This window comes from Fragaria vesca, linkage group LG3 (genome assembly GCF_000184155.1).
Source record: "Fragaria vesca subsp. vesca linkage group LG3, FraVesHawaii_1.0, whole genome shotgun sequence".
NCBI classification, from domain to species: domain Eukaryota; kingdom Viridiplantae; phylum Streptophyta; class Magnoliopsida; order Rosales; family Rosaceae; genus Fragaria; species Fragaria vesca.
Genome location: NC_020493.1, coordinates 5,717,964 through 5,744,043, shown reverse-complemented (window position 1 = coordinate 5,744,043; position 26,080 = coordinate 5,717,964). Strand labels below are relative to the sequence as shown.

At 37.0% G+C, this 26,080-nt stretch overlaps 3 protein-coding genes across 3 annotated transcripts; all 3 read right to left on the bottom strand.

Moving 5' to 3' along the window:
- Positions 1 to 5,534: 5,534 nt before the first annotated feature.
- LOC101294247 (potassium transporter 10-like) lies at positions 5,535 to 10,458 on the bottom strand. The gene is made up of 8 exons (XM_004293727.1): positions 10,342 to 10,458; positions 9,789 to 10,014; positions 8,820 to 9,065; positions 8,282 to 8,332; positions 7,927 to 8,187; positions 7,592 to 7,759; positions 6,795 to 7,049; positions 5,535 to 6,568 (listed from the first exon to the last, which is right to left on the bottom strand). Exons 1-8 carry the CDS (start codon positions 10,456 to 10,458, stop codon positions 5,535 to 5,537), a joined length of 2,358 nt encoding a protein of 785 aa, XP_004293775.1.
- A 782-nt stretch (positions 10,459 to 11,240) lies between these two features.
- LOC101293959 (putative potassium transporter 12-like) lies at positions 11,241 to 15,997 on the bottom strand. Its single transcript, XM_004293726.1, has 8 exons — positions 15,884 to 15,997; positions 15,522 to 15,747; positions 14,559 to 14,804; positions 13,617 to 13,667; positions 13,269 to 13,529; positions 12,978 to 13,145; positions 12,427 to 12,678; positions 11,241 to 12,286 (listed from the first exon to the last, which is right to left on the bottom strand). The coding sequence occupies exons 1-8, from the start codon at positions 15,995 to 15,997 to the stop codon at positions 11,241 to 11,243; spliced, it is 2,364 nt and encodes a 787-aa protein (XP_004293774.1).
- Positions 15,998 to 16,417: 420 nt separating this feature from the next.
- Positions 16,418 to 21,585, bottom strand: LOC101293665 (potassium transporter 11-like). Its single transcript, XM_004293725.1, has 11 exons — positions 21,470 to 21,585; positions 21,180 to 21,268; positions 20,705 to 21,049; positions 20,106 to 20,333; positions 19,475 to 19,720; positions 19,222 to 19,272; positions 18,867 to 19,127; positions 18,581 to 18,757; positions 18,054 to 18,345; positions 17,820 to 17,830; positions 16,418 to 17,619 (listed from the first exon to the last, which is right to left on the bottom strand). The coding sequence occupies exons 3-11, from the start codon at positions 20,829 to 20,831 to the stop codon at positions 16,583 to 16,585; spliced, it is 2,430 nt and encodes an 809-aa protein (XP_004293773.1). The 5' UTR covers positions 20,832 to 21,049; positions 21,180 to 21,268; positions 21,470 to 21,585; the 3' UTR covers positions 16,418 to 16,582.
- Positions 21,586 to 26,080: the final 4,495 nt, after the last annotated feature.

The following is a 26,080-nucleotide window of genomic DNA, read 5'->3' as shown; positions in this document are numbered from 1 at the left end:
TCTGCTCATCCCAATCTTTACAGAAGAAATCCGTGTTTTTTTTTTTGGCTGGGTTTAAAGTTGCAGGTTTGGTTTTGGTTGGGTTTGGACGTTGACCATCGCAGGGTTTCGTCCTTGGTTCGGTTCAGGTCGCTCTGTCCGTTTTGAAGATCTGGTAATAGTTGGATGTATTGTTTGGTTTCGTAGCTTTTAATCATATCTATTTTTGCTTTGTTTGTAGGGCTGAAATGCAAAGAGTTGCAGGCATGCTGACAGTTATCTATAGAACTAAAATGTGATTAGTATATTTTTGTATCATGACAACTGATTATATGATTATCAGTTTCATTTTGGTTAATCGACCAATAGTTGCTGCAGTAGAGAAGGAGGAGCTTCCATTTTAGCAACTGTTTATGGATCTAGGTTAGGTGTTGGGGATGCTTGCCTTTCGTTTTGTGATTAATTCTGACTATTTAGAATTCATGCGGCCATATCCTTTAAAATCACCTAAACTACCAATGTGTCAAACAACCTTAATTATATTCATCCACTCTTTAGTAAGCAATTATTTTAGTCTTCCGCTATTAGTATAATATTAGTGAAAACATATAATTCTACCAAGTATTTGCCGGTCTCAATTTTAGAGGAAGAAGCATTTCTAGCCAAAACTGTGACTTTTTTTTCCTTTATGTTCAAATTCGCTTATTCTGTATGTGAAAATGGGATGATTTCAATTTTAGTGTCTTGCAGTTGTTCATTGTTAACTATGTACAGGTTTTGTAGTTTCTTGCATAATGTTTAGTCTTTTACTTTGATATTATGATAGTGAATGTTAACTGATAGATGATTGTGATCATGGACTGATTGGTTGTGTGGTAAAAATTTTCTCTTTGCCAATTGAATATGTACAAGAATTTTAACAAAGAAAGAGCTGCGGTGTACGAGTTCGGTTATTAGTCATTTTTAGGAGATCTACAGACACATTTTAGATATTAGTTTTGTATGTAGTTTAGAGACCATTTTGCTGTCTTTGGATTTTATTTGAACAGATCACTGAGGCTATACGGTCTGCTAATGTGTCCGTATTACATCTGTTATGTATCAATATGATGTCTTATTTTCCATTTGTTGTTGCTAAAGTTCTGAGTCATTGGTTTTCAGATATGCCGCGTAAATTAAGAGCTTCCAAGAGGAAAGATTTTTTTCGAACACATATGCAGCAAGAACTTACAGGTCATGAGACAGCAGCAGCTTTGCATTGTTATGAAAATGAGGACACAGGTGGATCCAGGCAATATAATAAAAAAAAAATTAAAAAAAGGGGGTAATCAGGACAATCCTGATTATATTGACATATGCGGTATGAATGATTTACCAGGTATGAATGACAACATACAGTTTTCCAAAAAGGTTAATAGTTTACCTCAGTAGCTTTTTAAATTTTCATGTTGTTTGGCGTTTGTTCATGTCAAAATATAATAGATATGTTGTCATCTCTTTCAGTATGTTAGTGATGACAAATCCTGCAATAGATATATTGTATGTTAGGACACCCTCATTTTCGGTAATTTTGTTATTTACTAAATATGATTTCTTATTTTCCATCTGTTGTTGCTAAAGTTCTGAGTGATTGATCAAATGTGACATAAATTTCAGTTATACCGCCTAAATTTCAGGACTTCAAAGGGAAAAGCCATTTTGCGAACTCCGGAACATGCGCAACAAGAACTTATAGGTCATGAGACAGCAGCAGTTTCACACTATTATGAAAATGAGGGTACAAGTGGATTCGGGAAATCTAAAAAAAAATGTTTCAACTGGCTCATTTCCTTTTACTGGTGTACAATATCAATAACATATGTTATGTTTGATTTGTGTTATAGTTACAAGTTCAACCTCCTATGGTCAGGCGCTCTATCAAAGAAGTTGTCAAGGTCAGCCGTAATGCATTTGGTGTTTTGAATTTGTAAAACAAATTGTGTTCGTACCGCTTAAACATCAACAATTATGATTACAGGTCTGGTAGTAGATTACAAAGATTCTGGTGGCAGTTCGTTCTAGTGTAATCACTGTGGCGCTTACTTTTGAATAGGTGAGGCATTAATCAGCAGTGTTCGAACAAATAACAATGCACCTATTTACAGGGGTTGTTGCCTAAAAGGAGAAATTCAGATTCCTTTGTCAGACTCTACACTGCCATTTCTTCAGCAGTTACTAGATCCGAACAATGGTCGACAAAGCTTACTCTTTCGTGAAAACATTCGGGTTTACAATTCAATGTTCTGTTTTACCTCAATGGGCGCGAAAATCGAATCTGATATGAATAAAAGATCAGGACCTTATGTTCTTAAAATATGTGGTCAGATACATCATCTAATGGGTTTTGCATTACTTTCTGGAGGAGAACGTCCTAAATATGCGCACCTATATATCTATGACACCAGAAATGAGGTTTCAAATCGTATGAACTCTACTGACCCACGTCAGACTAATAAAAAGACCAAACCTGACATTGTGGAAGGGCTGATAAAAATGTTTGATGAATAAATGAATTAGCTAAAGAATACCATAACGTAAGAGATAAATTTGAAGATGGGTTATTGCCTTCCTTTAACACGACTATACTGAGACCACAGCCCACTGATAGTAAACAGTATGAATTACCAACCAACGATGAAATAGTTGGTTTAGTTGTTGGTGACATTGGTGAATTTAATTTTAACCGAGATATCATTGTTCAGTCAAACGATGGACGCTTAAAACGGATATTTAAATTTCACCCGAAGTTTATGTCATTACAATATTCGTTGTTGTTTCCGTATAGTGAAGATGGATATAAGTATGGTTTGGAATTGCGACCAATTGCAAAAGAACGTGGGAATCGAAGAAAAATATGAACCTTACGATGATCAAATTTGTTTGCTACCAAGTTCATGACAGACCAAATGATTCAAGCACCCTGTTGAAAGGTGGAAGATTATTTCAACAATACTTGGTGGATGCGTATGCAACTATTGAAGAAGATCGTTTAGACTTTGTGAGAACACATCAAAGCGATGTAAGATGTGAAACCCACAAAAACATTTTTGTTGTTGCATCCTCCGGAATTAAACAAACCAGTGATCTAGGAGAACATATAATTCTTCCAAGCACTCACACTGGGAGCCCCCGAGACATGATTAACAACTATCAAGATGCCATGGCCATTTGCAGACAATATGGTAACCCAGATTTATTCATAACTTTCACTTGCAACGTCAAATGGCCGGAAATAACAAGATACTTCAATAATAAACAAGGCTACAAGCCAGAAGACCGGCCTGACATAATTTCTCGACTATTTAGGTTAAAATTAGATGACATGCTCACCTATATTAAATCGGGACAACCATTCGGAGAAGTTGAGGCAGATGTTTGCACAATTGAGTTTCAAAAACGAGGATTGCCTCATGCTCATATGTTGTTTTGGCTTAAAAAATTGTACAAATGTTATACTGCGACCGACATTGATTCAATTATCTCAGCTGAATTACCTGATAAAGAGGTTAGTCCAGAACTTTTTAAAATCGTTAGTCAATTCATGATTCATGGTTTGTGCGGAAAAATAAACCCAAAAGCTCCATGCATGCGAAGAGGAAAATGTATGAGATCATTCCCAAAACCGTTTAATACTAGAACCACATTTGAGTCGATAAAAGCACCCGTATATAAATGGTGCGATGATGATACTAACTTAATCGTTAAAAAGGGAGTCAATATCGGGACCAATTACTTTATAACTCCAATTTGTTACTAAGATACAATGCTCACATCAATGTTGAATCATGTTCTCAGTCTATGTTGATAAAATACTTATTCAAGTACACAAACAAAGGCCCTGACAGAGCTCGAATTATGGTACATAATAATGTAAATGACGAAATTAAAAATTACTTAAGTTGTCGTTATTTAACTCCTCACGAATCAGTGTGGAGATTATTCGAATTTTCTATCCATTCTAGACATCCTGCAGTTCAACTTTTAAAAATTCACTTGCCATCAGAAGAAATTATCGTTTTTAAAGAAACCGACTCTCTTGAATCAGTGTTACAGAATCCGTTTACAGAACATACTATGTTCACTTGGTGATTTAAGAAAAATGACAGTTCTGAAGAAGCAAGAAAAGTAACTTATGTCGAATTTCCTATAAAATTTGTCCGAAATGCAAGTGATAAATGTTGGACGCGAAGGCAACGCTATCAGACTATCGGTAGAATTGCTCATGTACCGCCAAACGTAGGAGAGTTATATTACATGAGGATGTTGTTGAGTATTCAAAAAAAAATTGAGTTACCAATGCCGGATGCAGAGAAGACAATGCAATTTAATAATAAACTAATGAGAGAAGAACTTGACTATGACTGTGACTCATTGAAACTACAACATTCAAATACAATTAGTAAATTAAATAGTTGTCAGAAAATCATATTTGATGAAGTAATTAAAGCGGTGGAAGAAAAAACGGGTCAAAGCGTTTTTGTCCATGGCTGTGGAGGAACCGGAAAAACCTTTCTATGGCATACCATAATTACTAAATTGAGATCTAAATGAAAAATTGTTCTGGCTGTAGCCTCATCAGGTTGCCTCATTATTACTTTCAAATGGAAGAACAGCATATTCACGATTTACAATACCAGTTAAGAAATTAGATTACCATTCGACGTGTGCGATCAATAAAGGTACTCATCTTGCGAAGTTACTTGAGAAGACAAAACTGATAATATGGGATGAGGTTCCAATGTGCAATAAGTATTGTTTTGAATCCTTAGATAAATCTCTTCAAGACATCTTATCAAACAACACACCATTTGGGGGCAAATCTATCTTATTAGGCGGAGACTTCAGACAAGTTCTACCTGTTGTACTAGAAGGAACAAAAGAAAAAATCATCGAGGCTTCAGCAAGCAAATGCAACAGGATTGAGGTGATGAGCAGAAGCAAATGGTCAATTTCTATGTTATAATCAGAATTATTTGGTTGTAACATTTAGACAGGTGAAATTTTCATGTATCTTGTGATGTGATGATGATTATTGAGGCTTAACCTTCTTGTATCAGTGATTCATGGTATGACACTTTCCTATAACAAGCACTGGCGAATATATGCTGTCTGCAAAAATAGACTCAAAGACGGTAGAATTTTTATTTGTACATTTCTGGCACTTAAAACGACAAAACATGACCTAATTACAACTACTAGGGTTATGTGGACACCTTGTTTACAGGCTCCCAAAATTGGGAGTTTACTTTTTGGAATGGTCAGTCATTTAACCAAGAACCGAGTATTCAGGTTCATGATCAAGCAATCAGGTGGTGTGGAGATCTCAGGTGATGATGGAGGCTCAATAAAGTATTGGAAGAGTAACAAGAACAATGTGCTTGTCAATATATCTGCTCACCAAGAACCGGTTCGGGACTTGAGCTTTTGCAGGAGGAACCATAATTCCAGGTATTGGAACTGCGATTTAAACAAACCAGGAAGGCTGAGTTTGGTCACTTAATCATGGAAATGAAATGTTATACATAGAATATCTGCCCAACATTCAAGAGACTCTCATGAGGAATGTTAAACATTACACTATTTCCCCTGCATATCTTCCTAAGAAATGCATATAGATAATCAATAGCTATCTTCTTCCAAAATTTCGAGTTCTTCCTGGCCCTTACTACAGTATTTCCCAGTATGTGCACCACCCCTGCATCTTTACAGTTGTTCAAGAACTCTATCTCATCAATCTCCACCCGGCTGGCTGCCTGATGGGTGGATATCACAGCATTATTTGCGCCCAATGGAGAATCAGCTGGCACGATTGAGTCCTCCGATGCGACTGACAGGTCTACAACGGAGTAAGGATCACTGTTATTACTGCCATCTCCTGATTGCCTAGTTTGCTGGTCAAGTAAACTGGATACATCAGAGTCTGATGATGCCTCCATAAGGGACTCAAGCCGGAGAAACATGAAAAGGCTCTCAAAGAGCTTTTTCTCAAAATTGTCGTCTTTTCTATGGAGATCTTTATACCCATATCTGGCAACACAACGGAACATGTGGAAATTCTTGGGTCCAATCCGCTTTACAAGGAACCGCTCTTCTTCTGGAACTGTACAGACAGGAAGGTACTTCACGCAGACAAAGACAACAACAGAATGAATGGCGGGTAGGTTGGTGATAAAGTGAGAGAAGATACGGGGAACTCCACTTGCTAGCTCAGTGTAGACAAGACCTACACCAGGTACCCGAACCAGTCCTAAACTAGGACCCAGTCCAAGAATCCATGCCATTGAAACCTTACTATGAACCTCAATCTCATAGCGCTTTACTGTACCATACTGCCAGCCATACATAATAATAAAGAAGGCTGCTGATATCACTAGAGGAACCCAACCACCTTGATTGACCTTGAGGAGTACAGCAGAAAAGTAAGTGCCCTCTATTATAAATGATAATCCAGTGAAGACCATGACGAGAATCCAATGGCAATGCCACACTAATATCATGACTAAAATCATAAGCAATGTGGTCACCAACATAACTATACAAACTGCCGTCCCTGTTGCAGCATGTAAGATCAGGTTAGTTGATGCAGTCTTTATCTGAAGCAGGAAGCTTGGAATGAAATATGAGAACACAATCCAAACGAAAGTTCAAGAACAGAAATGTGAATAATATTTGTTTAAACAAATACATCAATGTGAATAATAGCCATGTAATCACCTTGTCTACCAGATGTTTTTAGCAATACTCAATGAAGAAGATTCATGATCAGATAAACTTACCAGAGGCGTTCCCGATTTGGTTTTGATTTTTAAACCCAGCCGTCACGGCAATGCAGAGAACCATAACAATCCAATTCACTTCTGGAATATATATCTGGTGACGGTACTTCCTTGATGTATGTATAACTTTGACTCTTGGGAAGCAGCCAAGTGCAAGGGCCTGCTTAACTAATGCAAAAGTTGCAGTTATGGTGGCCTGACTCGCAACAACAGCAGCAGCAGTAGCAACAACAAACACGGGCCAATATATACTGTCTGCAGAAATTATTAATTGCCACCATTCAGAAACTATATAAATTTCATTGCATACTAGTTTACCAGGCACTTCAGAAACCATTAGACCAGGCACTTCATGGCTCATGCCCCTCCAAAGTTTTACCTAGCGTGTGATTTTATGCATACTTTCCCAGTTATTTGAAAATTATACATGTAAATTTCTAGTTTATACAACATTCTTACTAAAGTTAAATCTGCTCCTAAGTTTCGAAAGACACAGAGCATTTGTATATTCCTTTTGGATGCTTCATATAAAGGTTTTTTCTCCTGGAATTATGAATGAATGAGCAGAACTTCAACTTTTCTTCCACTATTAAAAAATGAAAATGTTCTTTTTATTATTGACACAATGCAATGTGGTGAATCAAGTATTGCTTCCACACTTCACTACTGGTTTTCTATATGCATCCTTGTATCTTATTGAATTAATTCTGAAAATATGGTGATAGGTATTTACTCTCTATCAGTTAGGGCATTACAAATATTTAAGTTATATATTAAATACCAAAGATTAAACAAACCTGGAATCGAATGGTAAAAAGCACCGTACACATGATCAGAATGTTTCATGAGGTAGGCAGCTTGACCAGAGTAGGCTAACAGAAGGGAAGGAAATACAATACATGTGAAAGCAATCTGTATTGACGGGACTGGGAAATGGGACAGGTCAGCGAAAAGTGCTTCTGTTCCTGCAAGGGTTCACAACTAGTGTTCAGAGACTGAAGCCAATGCATCGCAACTGATATTGCTATTGTTTAAAAAGAAAATTAATAAAATAACAAGCAATAAAAAAAGAGTAGAGTCAGAAAAACGGAAGATTGACCGACTGTCATAACAACCTAATAGAAACTTTTACCTGTTATACTGAGCATTATACCTCCCAGAGATGTCCACCCATCTTTTCCTCCCTTCTTAAAGAACCGATATACATACAAAGGTGAAAAAGCTTTTAAAATACTACTGTCGAATTTCCAAATGTTGAACATGCCAATCCCTCCAATCAAGAGAAACCAGAGGAGTACAATTGGTGCAAAAAGCCAACCAACTTTATCTGTACCGTGGTGTTGCATGGTAAACAAAAGTACCAGTATAACAACAGCAAAAAGCACAACTATCTCTGCATAACAATAGCATACTTACAATTAGTTTGAAGAAAATTCAGTTACAAACATTACAAAGAAAATGAGATTTGTATCCAAGCAAGGAGATACCATTACTAATCTGTGAGTGACGGACATTGATCCCACCAACTGCTGAAAGAACTGCAAAAGATAGAATGCTTACTCAATGTGTTCTTTATCAAAGTGAAAATGAGCAAGAATCTTACTCACTTCAACAACGCTAAGAAAATAGTAAGACATTAGTTATAGTAAAATCTTCAGAAAAGAAAAAAAATGCAAAACAGGGATAAACAAATTGTCGAGTAGTTCAAAAAAAAGAAAAACACATTCGTTACAAAGTTCTCTTATCTTAGCTGTGTAGGGACTCATTCAGGTGACAAACGTCCCACTATATAAAACTTTTCTAGAGCTCTCTTATAGATTCATCACTCCATTAGTTGTATTACAATCATTCTATCCATTCTAATTATCTGATAATTGGGCCCTAAAATATCACTTTCTTTACCTTGTTGCCCCTAGAAGTGGCAACTGGTATTGCTATTGAACTCCCAAATTTAATCAACATGACCATGAATTTTTCTGAATGAAATGACATTTTCATCCTTCTATATGTACCAGGAGACCCTACCTGATATGGCTGGAGTTAGAATTCCATCCCCAATCACCATGCAAGAGCCAATCAGCACAAGAATAAGAAGTGTGCTCTTCAAAAATGCATGTCCCTCCAACCATCTCTTGGTTTTTGCAGCAAATGATCGCTCACCAAATGTAGAAGAGCTAAAAGTTGTTAGCTCCTCATCTGTTCTGTCCTGGCTAGGAATAGCCTTTAGTTTGGCATGTCGACAGAGTAACGAATAAAGAGCAAATGTTCCACCTGTAATATGACGAAAGATAAGATTGAAGGCACAATGTGGTGGCAGAACTATATAGGGAAACTTTCATCATTGATCACTACTATGTTACTATAAAATAGCATTAAAACAAGATAATGAAAATCACTTGATCTATGGCAAAGGATGCTTGATGTAAAATTAGAATGATCTATAGATAATTTGAATTACCCCCATGCATTTGATCATATGACTATTACGTTGAAAAGAAATATTTTAGCAACATTTGTTATTGTCTTTACAGGCAACACTAGATACAGAGTGTCATTACTGGCCAAGTGGCCATGTCAGTTGGTGCAAAGGAAATAGATCAAGACAATACTTTTGTTGCATAAGGCACTTTGATATGACACTTTATAATGTAAAAGGGTTCATGACTCACAAGAAGGTGAAAAATGGAAATAAGTTTTCCAGAAATTTAACATGAAACAACTGTTATGAATAAGGGAACCCTCAAACCTAATGTAATGCAACCTGATTGTTTGCTGTTGCTTCTGAGCTCATGCCATTTTCGCACACTATGTGCTTGAGAAGTAACTCTTCATAAACTACGACTAACATTTGTATGACATTGATACTTTCAATGCTATAACAGATGCCTTTTTAACCTCTGGTCCACTAGAGATTTCAGCTAGCAAGCAATAGAACAAAGGTAATGCCTCATTTGAAGTAGAATACAGTATCTTAATTGGTTTGAGATTAATTACCTTGACCATTGTCATTGGCTCTACAGACGATAAATACATACTTCATAAGTGGAATAAGAGTGAGGGAATATATAATGACAGACAAGGCTCCAAGTAAATCCTCCGGGTCACCAATTCCATTAGGAAATGTATTGTAGAAGACATACAAAGGAGATGTCCCTAGATCTCCATAGACCACACCAAGGCTTTGAAATGCAAGCTGCAGGAGAATTGCTGTCGAAAATTTCTGGATGGAAAGAAAAAAGGGATCAGCTAACAGGAGCAAAACTACTTTGATACTAAACGATGTCTCTTAGCTCTATTCAGACCATGCCTGGCATGTGAAAGCTACACTCACATCTAATAATAAAAGAATCACAACCATTCACAAAAGTCTGACTGCATCTAAAATCAAAATGAATACACTTTGCACAATCTCTTTCTCTCTCTAAATTAAGTGAGCATATACAAGAAACAGTCAATTGGTATCAGAATATAAAATTCAAAGTCTTCATCAGAATTAACATATCAATTCATAATGGTAAATTGAGCTTTCAATACTTAAAGAGAGTACCTTTTCTTGATACATATTTCTAAGCCTCCTGGCCTCCTCGTCCATAGGCTGATCAAGCTGCTGATCCAAAACCCACACTCCACCTTTGCTACCATTTTCTTCATTAGTGGAACCCATTTGCCCCCAATGCTTCAAATCAATACAAATTGGAATAAAAATCCAATCTTTGATCTGATCCCAATAGTTTCCAAACCGCTTCACCCAAAATGAAGAAAACCCCAGAACCTAAACCACCCAAAACAACAAAAAGACCAAAACTGTAGTGTCTTTGACTGACTTCCCAAGTGGGTTCAGCTTCTTTTTCTATGTTGCAAACTGGGTTCAGGCTCAGGTTTCAGGTACCAATTGAAGCATAGAAGATGAACAATTCCAAATCCCATTTGGGTGTAGTAATTTTTGGCTGGGTGTGATTGTGGATTTGTGGGGAGGTGCTATTTGGCAGAGTGAGACGAGTGAGGGAGACTCTTACTTGGTATCAACATCATCAGTCATCATCATGTGACCAAAGTAAAAGAACAAGATTTCGGACAAGACATTATAGGATGTGGAGATTGTACCAGAACAAGCAGAGTAGATGGGATAAGATTCGCATAGACCAACCATGAGTGACAGTAAGTCAATCAGTAAGTGAGTTCTTGATTGACACTTGGTTCATCCAAGTGTTTTTACCGCGTTGCGGTAGAGACGTGGTTATCTCATCATTTGAACACATTTATGCCTCAATAAATGAAAAAATTGATTCACAGCACCAACCAACGTTGCACTTACACGAATAAGAATGGGCACCAATCATTCCCATAGTGTGTAATCATTTTGGCTACTTTGAATAAAGTATCTATATCATTTTTCTCAGACAAACAAAAATGGTAAAGACTAGAACCATTATATGAACAACATTTTTATACATAGAGTATCTGTCCAACATTCAAGAGGCTCTCTTGAGGAACGAAGAACAATACACTGTTTCCCCTGCATATCTTCCTAAGAAAGGAATATAGATAATCTATAACTATATGCTTCACAAAATTAGAATCTCTCCTAGCTCTTACTACGGTGTTTCCCATCATGTGTACTACCCCTGCATCTCTACAGTTGTGCAAGTATTCTATCTCACTCATCTCAGCCTCAAAATTGCTACTTGCCCGGTGTGACATTGTTAGTGCGCGACTCACATTCAACGACAAATCCTCCTGCGCTATTGTCTCCACGGATGTGATTGTATGTTCTGAATTGGAGAAAGGTATACTCATGTTGTTGTCAAACGGGATATCTCCTGTTTCAGAATCTTGCTGTTCAAGTATAGTAGACACATCATCAGAAGAGGCTTCCATTAGGGACTCAAGCCGGAGAAACATGAAGAGGCTGTCAAAGAGCTTCTCCTCAAAATCATCATCTTTCCTGTGGTCATCTTTGTAGCCATATCTCACAATACAACGGAACATGTGGAAATTATTTGGTCCAATTCGCTTTACAAAGAACCTCTCTTCCTCAGGGACTGTGCAGACAGGGAGGTACTTCACGCAGACAAATACCACAACTGAATGGATGGCAGGCAGGTTGGTTATAAAGTGGGAGAAGATGCGAGGGACTCCGCTAGCTAGCTCAGAATACACAAGTACTATGCCAGGCACCCGAACCAATCCTAAACTCGGACCAAGTCCAATAATCCAAGCCATTGACACCTTACTATGCATTTCAATGTCATAGCGTCTTACAGTACCATAGTTCCAAACGTACATTACGACAAAGAAAGCTGTTGCAATCACAAGAGGAGCCCAACCACCTTGATCGACCTTAAGGAGTACGGCAGATAGGTAAGGGCCTTCCACCAGTAATGATAAGCTGGTGAAGATGAGGACAAGCATCCAATGTACGCGCCACACTAATATCATCACCAAAATCATAAGAAAAGTGGTGACCAACATGACTATAACAACGGCCGTCCCTGTTGAAACATGTAAGATCTGTTAGTTTGATTTAATCTTCATTTCACCCAGGAATCTTGGTTATATTTTAAGCTATCAGTATGTCAAAGAAGACCGACTGAATGCAATTTTCTTGACATCCAAACCGGGCTAAACTTACCAGCAGCATTTCCGATCTGGGTTTGTTGGTGAAATCCAGCTGTCACAGAAATGCAGAGAATCATAAGAATCCAGTTAACATCTGGAATATATATTTGGTGGCGGTGCCTTGAAGTATATATAACTTTGACTCTTGGGAAGCAACCAAGGGCAAGGGCCTGCTTGATTAATGAAAAAGTTGCTGTTATAGTGGACTGACTTGCCACTATAGCAGCTGCAATTGCAATGACATACACAGGCCAATATATGCTGTCTGCAAATATTAACAATTAGCATGTCAGTTACAAATTATAATGAATATGCAGAATCCATGCCACTGTGAAAAAATGTATTTATAATATAAGGGCTTTCTTGAGCAACAGACTTTCATGGCATGAAATTCATCAGGTTTAATTTTCGAAGTTAATCTTAAAATCTACATGGTGTTTATCTCCTCCAAATATTACAAAAGTAACAGAATTGGCTCCCTACAAAATTTATAAATAAAAAAGAAAAAAAACTGCAACACTTTTTAGTATTATGCTGTATTTATAGTTGAAATATGAAACAAACCTGGAACAGACTGATAAAAAGCAAAAGCCACGTTGTTGGAATTTTTCATGAGGTACGCAGCTTGACCACAGTAAGCTAAAAGAAGACAAGGAAATACAACTACCGTGAAAGCAATCTGTATGGACAGGACTGGGAAATGGTTTAGGTCAGCAAAAAGTGTTTCTGTTCCTGTAGTGGTTCACAAACTGTATAAGTATTAAAAGACTAAATTCATCAATTAGCTTGCTTGCATTTTTGGAATAGACTAGGAGAAGGGAGAAGGGTTGCCATAACAGCGTTGAGAAGTTATACCATTTATACTAAGCATAATCCCTCCGAGAGACTCCCACCCAAGTCGACCTCTCCTCTTAAAATATCGATACACATACACTGGTGAAAAGGCTTTTAAAATGCTTCTATCATACTTCAAAATGTTGAAGATGCCCATTCCTCCAATTAAAAGAAGCCAAATAAGTACTATTGGTGCAAAGAAAAACCAAACTTTGCCTGTGCCATATTGTTGCGTCATAAACAAAAGTACCAGTATGATAACAGCAAAGAGCACAACCATTTCTGTATAACAAAAGTGCACAATGAGTTAGATTTGGAGACGAGCATAGATGGAGTCACAAACATGACTATGAAAAAGAAAATACGTACCCTTACTAATCCACTTGTGATGTACATTCATCCCACCGACAGCTGAAAGGACTACGAAGATAGCATGGTTAAGCATAATAACCACATCCACATTATTGAAAACATTAATCATTATAGTAACAAAAGCTAGAGGAGATCCAAAATTCTTTCAGAAGGGGCTCACTCAAATGGCTTATACTGATATTGATAGAAGTAATAAAACATATAGGGATGAACAAATAGTCAGCTACTTAAAAACCTCATTAACAATATACTAGTTTTTGACTTTTTTCGATCTTTCATCTTGGCGTCAAACCAATCTAACCAAGTGTAGTCCTTCTAGAATCAAGCCCTCTACGTATCAATTATATCAGTTCAAATTCTACCATATGTTAGAACTCAGAAACCAGAATCAAGGCCTTAACTGGAGGCTTCAACAAGATTAGAGTAACGGTACTCTTATATCCAGATAAGTTCAAAACTAGTTTTTTTTGTAAATTGAGATAAAAAGTAGAAACGGAATTAGATCAGATAGAAAGAAAGAAGCTACATGAAAGAGGGATAATAAGAAGCTCCCTAACCAAGGGTTGTTCTAGTCTGACATTTGAGTGAAGCAATAAAACATCAAATCTTGCATGGCTGCTGTTTAAAACCTGATACGTATATAACCCTCTTTTTGTTATATGGTAATCATGTATTTGGTTATATATGCACAACTTGCTTGATATCCAACAATGGAAGTGCACCATTATTCTACAAGATGCAAAAATCTGTTCTCACTTAACACGCTAAGCTCTAAAAGCTTATATCATCACTTATCTAACTTCATTTACCACTCGCACCATCGCTTCTACTTTTTTTGTTCTAACCTGCTCACATACCATTAATTGAAAGGATCTGTGATTTCAAGCAGATAATTCGTGACATTCTAGGATAGGCAAAAGAATGACACTATAATTATACCTGATATAGCTGGAGTCAGAATCCCATCCCCAATGACCATGCAAGAGCCGATCAGCACAAGGATAAGAAGCATATTGTGCAAGAATGCATGTCCCTCCAACCCTCTCTTGGTTCTTGCTGCGAATGATTTCTCACCAAATGTATTACGACTAAATGTTGTTACTTCCTCATCAGTTTGGTCTTGGTTGGGAACACTCTTTATTTTTGCATGTCGACAAAGCAATGAATAAAGAGCAAATGTTCCACCTGGAAACATGAGGAGGATAAGTTTACAAAAACTAACAAGTTTGTCTCATTGCATGTCGACAAAGCAATGAATAAAGAGCAAATGTTCCACCTGGAAACATGAGGATGAGTTTACAGAAACTAACAAGTTTGTCTCATTGAGAGATAGAACACCTAGCATCTTATACAAAACTCGAATTGCATGAAAATTACTTATGTACAACTATAATTTCAAATAGTGATCATTTCCTTTCTCTAACTGCTTCTACGCTGTCATAGATTATACTATTACTGGAATGGCTGTTGAGACTTGAGATTATAAGGGGCAAATATGTGAAATGGATCAAACATGAGAAGACTACCCTCCACAATTTGAAAGAAAATGTACAAGGAACAGCATTCCTTTCCAAATATTTATCTGACCTACTTTACAATCTTGCATAAATTCTTATAACCATTCATTCACTCTGTTTTTGTGCATCTGCTTGAATGAAGCACATAAATATATGACTATAGACCATTTTCCTGTAAATGGTGCCTATAAAAATCAAAATCAGTGCTTAGCTTCTCAAAGTAACTGGAACTTAATATACTGTTTTTAAGTATGCAACACTTTATGCCCTATATTCTCTTACTCCCCATTTAACTATCAAACCACAACATTCAAGGTAATGACAGCTCTATACATTGATTATATAGAACTACAACATGCAACTTCAAAGGGTTAAGATGAGTTACCTTGACCATTGTCATTTGCTCTACAGACAATAAAGACATACTTCAGAAGTGGAACAAAAGTGAGAGACCATATAATCACAGATAAAGCTCCAACCACATCCTCTTTGTCAACAATCCCATCAGGAAACGCGTTGTCGAAAACATACAAGGGAGATGTACCCAAGTCTCCATAGACCACACCAAGGCTTTGAAATGCAAGTTGCAAAAGCATTGTTGATGAATACTTCTAGTAAGAACCATAAAAATCAATGATCACCAATCAACACCAAGATTCAATCTTTTGAACATTTTCAATACCCTATACAAAACATGAACCGGGTACCAAACAAAACGTGATCATTAACATTTTGGAGAAAAAACACCTTATTTATGGGAGTTTCTTTGACCTTCTTGGCCTCCACATCAATAGGTTGATCAAGTTGCTGGTCCAAAACCCAGACGCCACCTTTTTTATCAGGGTCCTCCTCTGCAGCCATTGTTTTGCAGCTCACCTAATTCCTCTTCTCCTTATTCTACCCTACACAAATTCAACTCCAAGATTTTTTTTTTTTCTTGAAACGAGATTTGTTTTTGTTTTTTTCTTCTTCTTGTTGGTTATTGTTCTGAGACCCCAGATTTTGCTGTGTTTGGGAGTGAGTTTGGGGCAAGTGTTTGCGGATGGAGTTGTGTTAGTCTCATTGTTTTTCGGGAGGGCAATATAGGAGTCGATGATGGTTCGAGTATTATGTGGAGCTTTATAACTCTCTTCCTATTCTGGGTCTCCTACTCTTCCGGCTTTTGCCTCTCTTTTTTTGGGACTGATGACCACTTTGTGTTGCCTGGTGTGTTTGCAATGAAATATATTTGATTCCAGTTAAATAAATAAAAGAATAAAATAAACATAACTTCCAGGAGTACAAAACTAAATCTTTCACTATTTGATTCTGATCCTAATACTGTATATATGTATGCTACTATCTTCTTACAGAACAAAATGGGGGAGAGGCATTTACAAGTTTGATACAGGTATGATCTCAGTTTTATTGATCAATGAAGGCACCAAAAAAATCATAAAAAAGAACTTACACGTAGAAAATTTGTCCAACATTCAAAAGACTCTCATGAGGGACATTGAAGATCACACTGTGCTCCCTGCATACTTTTCTAAGAAATGCATATATGTAATCAACAGCTATCTTCTTGTAGAACCTGGAATCCCTCCTTGCTCTCACTACTGTATTCCCAAGTATATGCACCACCCCGGCGTCTCTACAATTGTTCATAAATTCTAGCTCATCCATCTCAGTCTGGTTGCTCATCTGAGAAGTGACTGTGTTGTTCCCATTCACTGGAGATCTAACAGGCACAATGGAATCCACTGTCGACATGGTAAAGTCCCCGATGGATGGGGAAGTGTTTCCATTATTGTTTAATAGGTTTTCTCTCGACTTCTCAGTTTGCTGGCCATATAAACTGTACTCATCCGAGTCTGAACACCCTTCCATCATGGCCTCCAGTCGAACAAACATGAAAAGGTTATCAAACAGTTTTTTCTCAAAGTCATCATCTTTTCGGTGGAGGTCTTTGTAACCATATCTTGCAACACACCGGAACATGTGGAAATTCTTGGGGCCAATTCGTTTTACAAGGAATCTTTCTTCTTCTGGGACAGTATACACAGGAAGATACTTCACACAAACAAAGACAACAACAGAATGGATAGCAGGCAGGTTGGTGATGAAGTGGGAAAAGATATGGGGCACCCCGCTAGCAAGCTCGGTATACACAAGTCCAACCCCAGGGACCCGAACCAATCCTAAACTGGGGCCAAGTCCAAGAAGCCAAGCCATTGAAACCCTACTGTGCATTTCAAACTCATAACGTTTCAAAGATCCATAATGCCATACATACATGATGATAAGAAAGGCAGCTGCAATCACAAGAGGAACCCAACCCCCTTGATCAACCTTGAAGAGTACAGCAGAAAAGTAAGTGCACTCCACAACCAGGGACAAACCAGTGAATATGACGACAAGAATCCAATGGCAGCGCCACACCAATATCATGATTAGAGTCATAAGCAAAGTGGTTACCAGCATGACCACCACAACCGCCGTCCCTGTTATAACATAAGATATTATGCCATTAGTGCAAGCTTCAAATGGAACATAGGGTTGAATAGTGAAGAGTAAGAGTCATATCAGTGTTTGATGATGATTTTATTTTATTTATTTGATGATGCATGAACTTGCTCAACACTTATGTGGAAGACTAGCTGGAAGTTCATTCGCCAGAAAACCAACCAATAAACTCTCACACAAATAGTGAAACTACAAGATTGTTTGAGAAATGTAAACTACTAAAACAGATAAGTTTAATTACTCATTGTCTCCTTTACAAGTTGTCCACTCCCCCATTCCTGTCACCTCCTAATTTCCCTCTTATTCAGTATGTGATAATCTATAGAAGTTTTTCACATATGTTTGCTCTTTAATTTACAAAAGCATTGAATTTGCTTCAGCCTATTAGCACAAATTAGGCAAGACAACTTACATAAGTTTCATAACAGAGGAGATGATGAAGTACTTACCATAAGCATTTCCAATTTGGCTTTGATTTTTGAATCCAGCAGTCACAGCAATGCAAAGAATCATAAGGATCCAATTAATATCTGGAATATATATTTGGCCGAGGAACTTCTTTGATGTATGTACAACTTTAACCCTGGGAAAACAGCCAAGAGCATGAGCCTGCTTAATTATTGAAAAAGTTGCAGATATAGTTGCTTGACTTGCAACTATGGCAGCTAGAGTCGCAACAACGAAGACTGGCCAATATATCTTCTCTGCAATATAAGAAACTTTTAGCATCTTGAAACAAAAATATGCTATTTCGCTCTTACATAATATTAGTTGTTCGCCCTATTTTTCTTAGCTTATGAGTAGAGAAACAGTAGAAAACGGCACCCAGTGAAAAAACTTTAGAGAGCTCAAGTTGTAACTAAGCACTCATGCAGATGGATCATGTTTTGTTGTATGATAGATTACATGAGACGAGAATCCTTGAAGATTAGAACATACCTGGAATAGAACGATAAAATGCTTGAGTCACAGTTTCATCGTTATCATGATGTACTACAAGAAAGGCAGCTTGTCCAGAATAGGCTAAAAGAAGGCAAGGAAACACAACTGTGGTAAAAGCAATCTGTACAGCTGAAACTGGAAAATGGGCAAGGTCGGCAAAGAGTGCTTCTGTCCCTGTAGTATTTCAAAAAAAAGTCACCAGAGTCCAAAACTGAAGATATTCTATGATTTTAATGAAACTTGAAGAGGGCTGGAAAGAAATATTAGGATGCAGAAAGGTTACCTGTTATACTAAGCATAATACCTCCAAGGGAAGTCCAACCCTCTTTCCCATTCCTTTTAAAATATCGATATATATACACAGGTGAAAAAGCTCTCAAAACACTACTGTCATATTTCCAGATGTTGAATATGCCAATACCTCCAATCAAGAGAAACCAAAGCAACACAATTGGAGCAAAGAGCCAACCAACTTTATCTGTCCCATAATGCTGCATGCTGAACAAACCTACTAATATCACAACGGCTACAAGTATGACATAATCTGTACCGCAACATAAAAAGTGTGTCAGTAAAAGACATTCAATCTAGTGAATCAGAGCTATACAGAATATTTAGTTCAAGTAACATGCTGGTACCATTATTCATCTTAGGACTGTTTACTTTGATCCCCCCAGCAGCTGATAGAACTGCAGAAGAAAACATAGTTAATCATGTATAATGGTATTGAGAAAAATAAAAAAACTCTAACTTATGAAATCCTGATGATTCACTTTTGTAAAGTTGATTAAATTAATAAATGCTTCTTATCAGACTTTGTTAGGTAGAAAAGCAGATAGATCATATGGACACAAATTATGATCTACGCTTCCAGTGGGAAAGATTGTACACCTGATATAGCTGGAGTGAGAATCCCATCTCCAATAACCATACAAGTGCCAACAAGGACCAGAACAAGAAGTGCATTCTTCCTTGATGCATGCCCTTCCAACCACTTCTTTGTTTTTGCAGCGTACGATTGTTCATGAAAAGTAGAACGACTATATGTTGTTAGCTCTTCATCGGTCCGGTGCTGATTGGGAATAGTTTTTATTTTGGCATGCCGACAGAGCAATGAATAAAGAGCAAATGTTCCACCTGCACCACAGAAACCATAAGTTCTCTAAAACATACGGTGCCTCATACAAAAGATAACATACAACTCCTAGAGGCATGCAGTTTGACAATTTTGATTTTTGAAGAGGACAAATAGTATGTTGTAATCAATTTCAGGGAAAGCACAGAAAGCGGAAATGTGGTAAACATCAGGAATGGTCTATTTGAAATGAAGAAACATAAAAGCAATCTGTAGCCGAATAATGAGTTCCAATTACTGATATTGATAATTAAAATTTACACTATAACCTTAGTTGGTAACCATGTATACTGCTTTTATCACTACAGGTCACACAATTGTGAATAAACCTTATCAAACTATAAGCTTTCTTTGCTGAAGCAAATCTACATACAGAATTTGGTTTACCTTGCCCGCTGTCGTTTGCCCGACAAACAACAAATATGTACTTGATGAGTGGGATAAGAGTAAGAGAGTATATAATCAATGAAAGAGCTCCAACCACATCCTCAGGATCTGAAATTCCACGAGGAAATGTATTGTAGAAAACATACAAGGGGGAAGTGCCTAAATCTCCAAAAACCACTCCAAGACTTTGGAATGCAAACCGAAGAAGCAATAGCGAGGAGAATGTCTGGAGGATAGAAAATTGCATCAGCAAGAAAAGAAAATATAATTTCAGACTCAACTAATATCAGGTAAATTCTTAACCATATAGCCTAACTTACTACAGTCATTAATATTACACTTTAATTGCGTACAACTGAAACCAAGAAATTTATATATTCACTTCCAACAATCAAAGATATGAACACCAATTTTCACCAGGTTTAAGCCAATTTATATAAGTTGGAAGCCTTTGCAATTGAGATTACATATCAGACTGACGATTTATGTTGATTGACAAGGAGGAAGTACTGTCTTAAGTTGATTGAATAATATTTGTACTCCAGTAGACTGACATAAGTTTAGACATACAAAGTCGAGAGAGAGAGAGAGAGAGTTACTTTTCCTGTACATAGTTCTAAGCCTGCCAGCCTCCTCATCCATGGGTTGGTCAAGCTTCTGATCCAAAACCCACATACTGCCTTTGTTGGTATCATTTTCTTCACTAATATCCCCTCCTAAATTCATTGAGACTATTTCAAATGATTCTTTCCTGTGCAGATTTCACAAAGCTATTCCTCTGATATCCCCTCTCCTCCTCAAATTGACATCCACTAATATCAACACGCTTATAAGAATCAATATGAAATCACTTCAGCAATGACTGAACCCCAGAGCCTCAGAATTTGATCTTCACTTGAAGTCCGTTCACATCAGAACTATGAATTAAAACCCCTCAATGGAATCTGCTAATCAAAGAACGAAAGAACAAATAGTGAGTGTTAGGTCGATAGGTCCAAGTCAAGATCATCTTTTTAAAACAATAAAAGACAATTCAAGACAGTATCCAGAAATTGACAACAGTTATAGGTGTACCCCTTGCTGAGCTCAATAAATTGACACCCACCAAAAGCTGAATGAACCAAAACCAAAGCTTCAACCTTGGTGACTCCCACCAAGACAAGCTGAAATAAATCAATCAAAGCTAAAAAGATTTAAACTTCAACCAAAACCAACAAACCCATCTTCAGAAACTTAACTAAACCACCATCTTAAAAGAAAAGGAAACAAATCCCATCATAAGCACATAGACCCAATTGAGTACAGAACAGCTCAAGAACACCTCACACAGATAGAAAGTAAGTAATGAGAGAGGAGACAAAGACCTCATAATTCCCAAGTGGGGTCACCTCAGTCTTAGCCACAGATTCAATAAGCAGCTCTCATGTGTTGTACTACTGAAACCAGAGAAGAGATGATGCAAAACCCAAGTGGGGAGGCTTGAAACAGAATCTCTGAGAGTTCTTGTTCTTCTTCTTTGCAGGTTTCCAGAGGCGGTTTTTGGCTGTTTATGACAGAGAAAGCCTGAGCTAAATAACAGAAATAAAACACTGCGCCTTTTTCTCAGTCTGCTTTAAAAGACAAAAGCTTTACACACAAAGCAATATCTCCGGATTAATAAGAAGGAATCTAGAAACAGACAGAAAGAGAAAGAGAGAGAAGAAGAACAACTTGTTCTGGTTTTTACTCTGTTTGGTTATGTTGGTAATTTGGTTCCTATAAATATTTGAGCTGTGAATCTGGAGCTTCGGAGTTGATTGGCACTATCATTTGTCATTTTTATAAGAGGAAAATACTGTACCTACCAACCAAAGGAAATGAATATTGACCGGTAAGAACTAGGAACTTTTTAGTTACTACTGCTATGTGGGAAAGGACGAAAGGGTGTCACTTGTCAGTAAAATTCGATTCTGTAAAGTTTTTAATGTTTATGTAAGTGGGCCAAATGGTCCCAAAAAACTAAACTGATTGAGTGTGTCGAATTTGGTGGCACATCCAGTCATCCACTCGGATATGTAATTCACATGTGCCTGCTTTTCGTCCATCCAGAAGAAAATGTGATCGAGAAGAAGAAGAAGAAGAAGCTGCAGTGCTGCATTTAGGCAAACATGCATGGTGTTGTTCCCTGTTTATACTTGTCCTTGGTGAGGGAGGTCCTTTTGAGTTTTGATCAAATTTGGGAATGAGATTAGTTAAGCCACTTTGTTAAAGCAATTGGAATAGATCATTTTCATGTACCAAGTTTTGGCGGCTAGAGGAGAAAAAAAAAACGTAGAATCTCAATAACTTTTCAATGTTGTTTCCGAAAGGATTTTTTTCCTGTATCTCTATTGTCAATATTTTGTTGAGCACACTTCTCAGCGGTGTACCGATACTGTCTCCACTTAACTACTTTTAAGGTGTTGAGTTTTAATCACAAAAGGCTTCGGTACAATTAAGTATGATACACTCACTTATAAGATATATTTTATTTGTCACTTTTCTGATATGCGATATATTACTCTCCAATACGTCCAACACGCCCCCTCACGTGCAACCTGACTCAAGGTCTGCACGTGGAATGAATTGGGACGGAACAAACCAAATGACACTACAATCCAATTGGAACTTTTCGATGGCAAGTTAAGAACCTCGAACTGGGCGAGAGATAGAATCAAGTCGGGCCCATGAGAATTGAAGAAGTATTTGGAGAGGGACCCGCTCTGATACCATGTTAAACAGCGACAAACGTGACATGTGGATCATCCTTGTACAGATATTGTCCCGACTTAACTACTAAGGTGTTGGGTTTTAATCATAAAATGCCTCAGTACAATTAAAAATAATCCACCTACGTTTCTGATGTAGGATCTATTACTCTCCAATACGTTCAACAAAATACACAAGCGTTGGCTAACTAGTTTGGATCGTGTTATCTAGCTAGTTTCTTTTGTCAATGACCTACGTATGGTGTGTTTGCCATCGTACTTGGTCATATCGGCACACAACCTGCCGAATTAGGGTTTCTTCACTAGCTCATTGCACGGATGGAATTGCTTCAAGTCATTTGGTTTTATAATGTCCATGTTAAACCGAATTAGACATTACTTTAACCTAGTATCGATCTAGAGACTTCTTTTAATGTCGACTAAATTTTACATCAACGGTCAAGTTACACTTAATAAATAACAACGAGTTTTTTATGCCCGAATATGCCAAATTTGGTAATTGATTATGTAGATCAGAAAACCTTCATCTAAATCATTTTATTGGACTAGTGAGTACATTATAGTTAGTATTTTGGTCGATTTGGAAGAACCAAAATGGTGCATTTAGTAAACAATCAAGTTTGCTATAGCAATACAGTAGTATACAGTTATACAGGTACGTCGATCTTCCCACCAACAAAAATCATTGTCTTGTTTAATTAGTTAGTTTAAAAATATCATGTTCTAAAAGACACTCGTCAACATGGGGTTTGGTCTAGTGGTAAATATGTTGGGTCTATTTGTTGAGCGAATGTTACAGTGATACTCCTAGTAATAAGAGGTCACTGTTTCGATCTTCCGCAAGTGAAAAACACCCTATGAGGAGAGGCCATACCCATGTTGCTCCCGGTCTCGGAGTGGTAGTCCCACCCGACCACCATTATTTAGACAAAAAAAAAAAAAACACTCGTCAACAGAATAAAACTCTAACCCAAGATTCCGAGAAAAGTTTCCCTCTCACTAATAACAATTAAAACAAAATTCAACAGTATAACCCAGAAGCTACAAACAGCAAGAACACACTACGGAAATTAAAGCAAAACGGTCCTCTCCCAATAATTATGTAATCTAGAGTGTAATGATTGTAATCCAGAAGCAGCATTCCAATATGAAACAATGAAATTATTACCACCACCAAGTTGGATCAGTACTGTTCACCAACGTCTTCGTCCATCAAAGTAGAAATAAAACTAGCCACGAAGAACAATCATGCATCGGATCCGCTATTTATTTCTTAGATTCTTGTATGATGCCAGATGCGACGAAAATTATTGTTTCAAAGTTCAAACAAAATGCTTCTGATTGTACGGACCTGGAAATTCCATGTGGAACACTTAACTTGCTGCATCTGCCAAAGCCAATCACGAATATTGTGAGAGATGATGATGAGAAGTGAGAATAGTACAATGACTAGTTGGGCAGGCTAGCACATGAAAAGCACGGAAATGGGGACATGATAGTGTGTCCTATATATGTGTGGAGCAACGGAGAGTCCTCTCTGCCTCATGGGGACATGATCGAATTATCTAGTGAGCTTTCAATGCCCTTACTTCTCGATCATTCTTAGAACATATTCAATAAATATATAGATTTTGGTTCTACATTAGTTATACTCGAAACTATCTGTTTGTTTGATGCAACAAAAAGATATAGATATAACGAAATGAATTTCATATTAGTTGTCCTCTCATGTGGATCACAATCTATTCATTTGGAGTTGCATGCGTGTAAATTAATTGAAAATAATTTCCGTAAATTGTATATAACTTGAATGTTATAGTTGAATTCAGAATCTCATATTTATTATGAATGCAATGTTTAAACTAATTATTATTTGCGTATACATAATTAATATAAACTTGGAATTGTATGTCAATGCAAGGATATAAATGGGTCTGCTGACACTAGATTTTGATACATCCAAGTTTGTTAGTATACAATCACAACATAAATTTGGAAGTTTTATAGACAAAGAACAGAATTTGACAGTTACATAACCGTAGAAATATACCTATTATCAAGTTATAAACTCTTTATATACTTGGACTGTGTTAATTGAGTTGTCAATTTTAAACAGTAGGCAAAGACTTTAACATAGACATGATATATTGCATGACGTTAAGTTAATATAGGTTGCAGTCGAGGTTTTAGAAACTCTCACACGACAAGTATGTTCTTCATCCATATATATTTGACAATAAAATCTCGATAAAGACGTTGTTCTTATGCTTTAGTGCAACAAAAATCATATTAACGAAACTAGTTAGTTTATTTTTTTCGAGGAAAACGAAAGTAGTTAGTTGAAATGTAATCAACGTTGAAACTTAGGTAAACAATATGTCAATTACTGTTACATGCATGCAACCCTAATTAAATCGTCTTCTTAGATCTTAACCGTCAACTTAGTCCAATTCTCATATCTGATCTCAGTTGACTTTGCAAAGATCGGTGTCTCATCCCATATGTGGAATTTGAACTTTTGAAGTCTCGGCAGCCCTCGTCAAGAATTCAAGATGTTAGTATTAGACTAGTAGGTATATATTTTCACTCATTACTATCTTGCATGTTCTGGATTTTATATTCTAGATCCGATTACATTATTTAGACTAGCCTCTTAACTTACGCTCACATGTGTGTTATTATACTTTCTCTTTTGTTTTTATATTTTATTCATGTTTTTTTCTGAATAAAAAAAATTGGATATGTTTTTTTTTTCCGATGAAGCTGATCGTAAGTAAGCAGTTACTGTTACAGTAAGCCAATAACTGCTCCACATTTGTTGCCTCTTTTTCTTCTATTTTTGGTTTATATATATATATAGGCAAATTATTAAAATATAGTGTTATTGAAATGTAATAAAAAAAGGGGACAATTTGGGTACTTAAAAAAATTAAGTGAAGCCAAACAAAAGAGAGAGAGAGAGAGGGGGAAATGAAAAGGTCTTGAGATTGATCTCGATTCTTCTGGAGGTGTGCCAAGCGAGAGAATGGGCAAAACAAAAGGGAGAGAGAGAACACCAGAGAACAGAAAAAGAAAAGAGATCGCTCTCGAACGTTTAAGAGACGATGAGAGAAGGGCGAGAAATACATGTCCAACACCGAGGTCCAACACTGCTCCTTATGAACAGTTCTTTAAACAGTCGCACAATGCGATGAAAAATAGTATTATGTTACATTTTCCTTGCCATAT